The sequence below is a fragment of the Egretta garzetta genome, unplaced genomic scaffold (assembly GCF_000687185.1).
Source record: "Egretta garzetta isolate BGI_Z169 unplaced genomic scaffold, ASM68718v1 scaffold389, whole genome shotgun sequence".
NCBI classification, from domain to species: Eukaryota; Metazoa; Chordata; class Aves; order Pelecaniformes; family Ardeidae; genus Egretta; species Egretta garzetta.
The window spans coordinates 554,247-558,141 of NW_009260766.1; the positions used below are offsets into that span (position 1 = coordinate 554,247).

The following is a 3,895-nucleotide window of genomic DNA, read 5'->3' on the forward strand; positions in this document are numbered from 1 at the left end:
AGCTTGAAGATGCAGATGATCTGGAAGGAGCGTGTCGCCACACACGAGAGGAAGACGGTGAAGCTGATGGCAAAGAGGGGGAGCCGCAGCAGGCACGCGTGCCGGGTGGGCTCCCCGAAGTAGCAGAAGAGGCTGGTGCAGGCACAGGCCAGAGAGCCCAGCATGAGGAAGCACATCTTCCCACCTGCAGACTTGACCACTGGCGTGGAGGCGTTCAGGGCAAAGAGGACAGCCAGCCCTGCCATGAGCAGCAGGAGGAGGACAGTGGGGGTCAGCAGGGCCCAAGAGATGGGCTCGGACCAAGACAGAAATTCGATGGTGCGGTTGAAGCAAGCTTCGCTCCTCGCCGGAGACCACTCATCTACCCCGCAGGACTGGCAGCCATAGAGGTCTGTGGAGGACACGAGCCCAGCTGGTGACAGAGGCACCTTGCACACCACAGACCCCGGTAAGAGATCTGCCGCAGTGGAGTACCCTGTCCTCGCAGCCCCCTGGGCTCTCTGCGACAGCTGCCCACTCCTCACATCCAGCTCCTTCCCCTCGGGTGCTTCCAGGCCTTGAGGAGCAATGGGGGCTCTTTTCCCAAAAGACCCCCCCAAAAAGTCCTCCCAGCAGACTTCCCAAAAGTTCGTTGCTTGGGTTGAAGCACGAGGCCCACAGGCGCCCAGCTGGGTGAGCCAAGGCTCAGGGGCCTGTGGGCTGTAGGTGGGAAGGGGCTTGTGCATCTAGGTGTAGCCTGCGAGGGCCAGAATGGCTCTGCAGCCGCCTCCCTTCCACCGGCTGTACAGGATGGTAATGCTGACTGGCCACTCGTGGGGGCTCCCCGCTCCTGCTGTTACCTGGAGCTGGCCATTTCCACCCCCCTCAGCCCATGTGCGGGCCGAGGCTGCCAGCAAGGGGTTCGTCATTGTGGCTGGTGACTCTGAGACAGGAGATTCCTTCTGCCCATCCCAGGCAGGGGACATTTCCATATCCCAGCTGCTGGTGACCGCATGGTGCGGAAGCCCCAAGTGCCATCTGGGGTACAAAGGCAACTGCTGGGTCAAATTTCCCTCCCAGAGGATGTGGTGCAGGAAACAGCTGTCAGGCCAGACATCCCTTGTCCCCTGGCCATGGAGAAGGAGCTCTGCCAGCACCATCTCCACTGCCTATTTGACTGCGTGGGCCCGCTTGTGGGCAGTGCTCCCCGGAAAGTGCAGGGCATGGGCTTTGCATACCCACAGGTAAGCAAATGGGAGTCAGACTGACCACGTTCAGGTCAGCTTGGGGGTTTTTACCGACCACAGGGAGGAAGAGGGAGCGGGAGAGAAAAGGCTTGGGGAACAGCGAGATGGAAGCAAGGAGCTGACTGGAGGAGGAGGCAGGGTGCAGGCAGGGGAGCCAAGCAGAAAGGCAGGGGAGGGACCAGCCCCCCCGAGGCGTACTGACCCGATCTGTTCAGGAAGGTTCCTGATGGACAGGCTACGCAGCTGAAGCAGCATCGGTGGCGGGTCCGCTGCAGCCGCTTCTCCCCTGGTTGACAGGCCTCAGAGCACACCGAGGTGGGAGCCTGTCGGGAGCGTGGCGAGGGTCAGGTAGGGGAGCGGGCAGGCAGCAGGACACCTCACTGAGCATCAGGCCTGGGCCTGGCAGCATTTGGGCAGGCTGCTGCCGGTCTTCAGGACAGACCCTGGGCAGGAGCCGAGAGCTCAACACATTGTGGTTCTTACAGAGGTGGTGGGAAAATTAGACTGTTTAAAGGTAAAAGTAGGAGCCTTTTTGGTTCAAGTGCCCTGCCTGTTTTTTGGAAGGATGAAAGCTGATACTCAGAACACAGATCACACCACCACCACCACCTCTGTCTGCCCTCATTTTTGTCCTGCTGTGGGGAAATACCCCAGAACTGGCAGTGTTGGGGATGTAGCTGGCCCAGCAGTAAGCAATAAATAAGATCTAGATGCAAAACAGTACCTGGTGATCTTTTGTGTGCCAGAGGATTTTGCTCTGGTCAATGTTCAGCCTGTCGGGGTTTGTACTGAAAGTTCCTATCACATCGAAAGCCCAGCTCGGGCCGCTCCAGTTCCACATGATGATGGTGTAGCCTTTGTGAATGTCCCCGTTGGCATCAAAAGAGATGCGGCTCTTGTACACGGTGAAGTTTACTTGCTTGATTTTTTGTAGGAGCTGTAAAAGAGAAGAGTAAGAGAAGAGCCGTTCCCAATGACAAGACTCCTGCTGAGGAGTGCCTTGTTGCAGGAGGGAGAGGCCTTCTGTGCTCTGGCTCTTCTTTACAACCCCCCCAACAGCTAGCATACTCCCAGCTGCATAAAGTCCCTCCCAGGTTTGTGCAAGGAGCTGGCGGTAGAGGCATAGAAGTGATGTAGGACAGGAGTCTGGGTCTAGGTCCAGGCTACTTTGACTGTGATGGGCAGCTGAAGCCCATGAGGCTCTTCATCAGCTGGGACATGAGCCTTTTTCAGAGGGACAGAAAACTCCCTGTGAGGAAGGATCCCCATGGATCCTCTTCCACAAGGAAGATCCTTCCTCGTGTTGCTCTTACCTGCCAGGGATAGACTGTGCCTTTGCTGCACACCCCCGAGGCACAGCCCAGCAGGTCATGGAGGCCGTGGGCCACGGCGTACACGGCTGAGTACACGTTGAAGGAACCCTGAGCGTCGTACACGTCGGGGACAGTGGTGAGCGAGTGGCAGCAGGTGCAGCGCTGGGTGCAGTCCGGCTGGGCGCTCTGTCCGATTGCCCTGCCTGCCCCTGTGCTGCCGGCACAGTCGGCTGCAGCGCTTTTCTCTGCTGTCTTCCAAGATTCAAAGCGTTCCAGCATCATGGGTTCTGCCTTCTCAACTGACATCCCAATCACCGAGCCGATGCTCTGGATGCCAGGCACCTCCCAGATTGTTTGGGCTAGCGACCAGTCTTCGGAGCCCACCCACACCATGCCAGTGACATTCCTCTGGACCACCACCTCAAAGAAAGGACGGGCGCTTCGTCTGTTGGAGAAGACGACGGTGACGTTGACCCTGACATCCGTGAGGATTCTGACCAGGTTGTGGAGCTCCGGGCTGCTGGCATCCTTGTTGACGGGGATGATGCCTCGGTAGGCAACGCACGCATCGCTTGCGGTCAGCAGCTTGTAGAGGGCATCTAAGCCATTCCTGCCGTAGTCATTGTCGCTGCCCAGCAGAGCCACCCAAGTCCACCCAAACTGCTGCAGCAGCAGGAAGATGGCCTTCACTTGCTGTCTGTCACTGGGAATGGTGCGCAGGAACGAGGGGTAGAACCGCTTCAGGCTCAGTGTCTCCAAGGAGGCTTCGTAGCTAATCTGCAAAAGGAATCAGGAGAAAAGGGGGTTGCGTGCCCTCAGGCAGTCCGTCTCCTGAAGAGACTTGGGGCTGGGTGGGCAGGGGACCTGGGGCTGAAGGCACTGCCATGAAAGAAGCCTTTAGCCAGCCGCAATTCCTCCCTGCCAGCTGGCAGCGCCTGGGAAAAGACTGGTGCCAACGCAGGCACGGAGGGTCTGTGTTTCCAGCTCAGCCTGGCTCCTCAGCTCCAAGCCCCGTCCTCCCTCAAGCCATTGCTCCTCGGGAGCCCTTTTCTTCGTGTGCTGGGGGAGCTGCCCTTACCTCCGGTACGAGGAAGACGCCGAGGATGGCCGCTGTGGTGAGGGCCAGCCAGGTGCTGTCAGGCCCAATGACGGCCACTGTCTCAGGCTCGTAGTGGCGAAAGGTGGGGAGCACCTCGACCTCCTGCCCACCTCTCCGGGCGAGGGCGCGCAGCGTGGCGTGGAGGCTGGCGGGCTCCGAGCAGGTGTCATGGATGTCATAGCCCAAGGTGACGTTGGGGAGGAGGGCACTGGAGTTGTTTATCTCCTCCACGGTGAAGCGCATGGCCTGGGGCCGGT

The 3,895-nt window shown here is 59.2% G+C and overlaps 1 protein-coding gene across 1 annotated transcript in view; it reads right to left on the minus strand.

Moving 5' to 3' along the window:
* ZBTB48 (zinc finger and BTB domain containing 48) overlaps positions 1-3,889 on the minus strand; it is a 9,857-nt gene extending 5,968 nt beyond the window's left edge. The window contains exons 1-6 of the mRNA XM_035901523.1: positions 3,618-3,889; positions 2,540-3,316; positions 1,951-2,163; positions 1,278-1,549; positions 840-1,017; positions 4-725 (exon numbers count right to left, since the gene is read on the minus strand). Of these exons, the coding sequence (XP_035757416.1) occupies positions 4-725; positions 840-1,017; positions 1,278-1,549; positions 1,951-2,163; positions 2,540-3,316; positions 3,618-3,881 (2,426 nt within the window). The 5' untranslated portion in view covers positions 3,882-3,889. The remainder of the gene's footprint in view (positions 1-3; positions 726-839; positions 1,018-1,277; positions 1,550-1,950; positions 2,164-2,539; positions 3,317-3,617) is intronic.
* Positions 3,890-3,895: the final 6 nt, after the last annotated feature.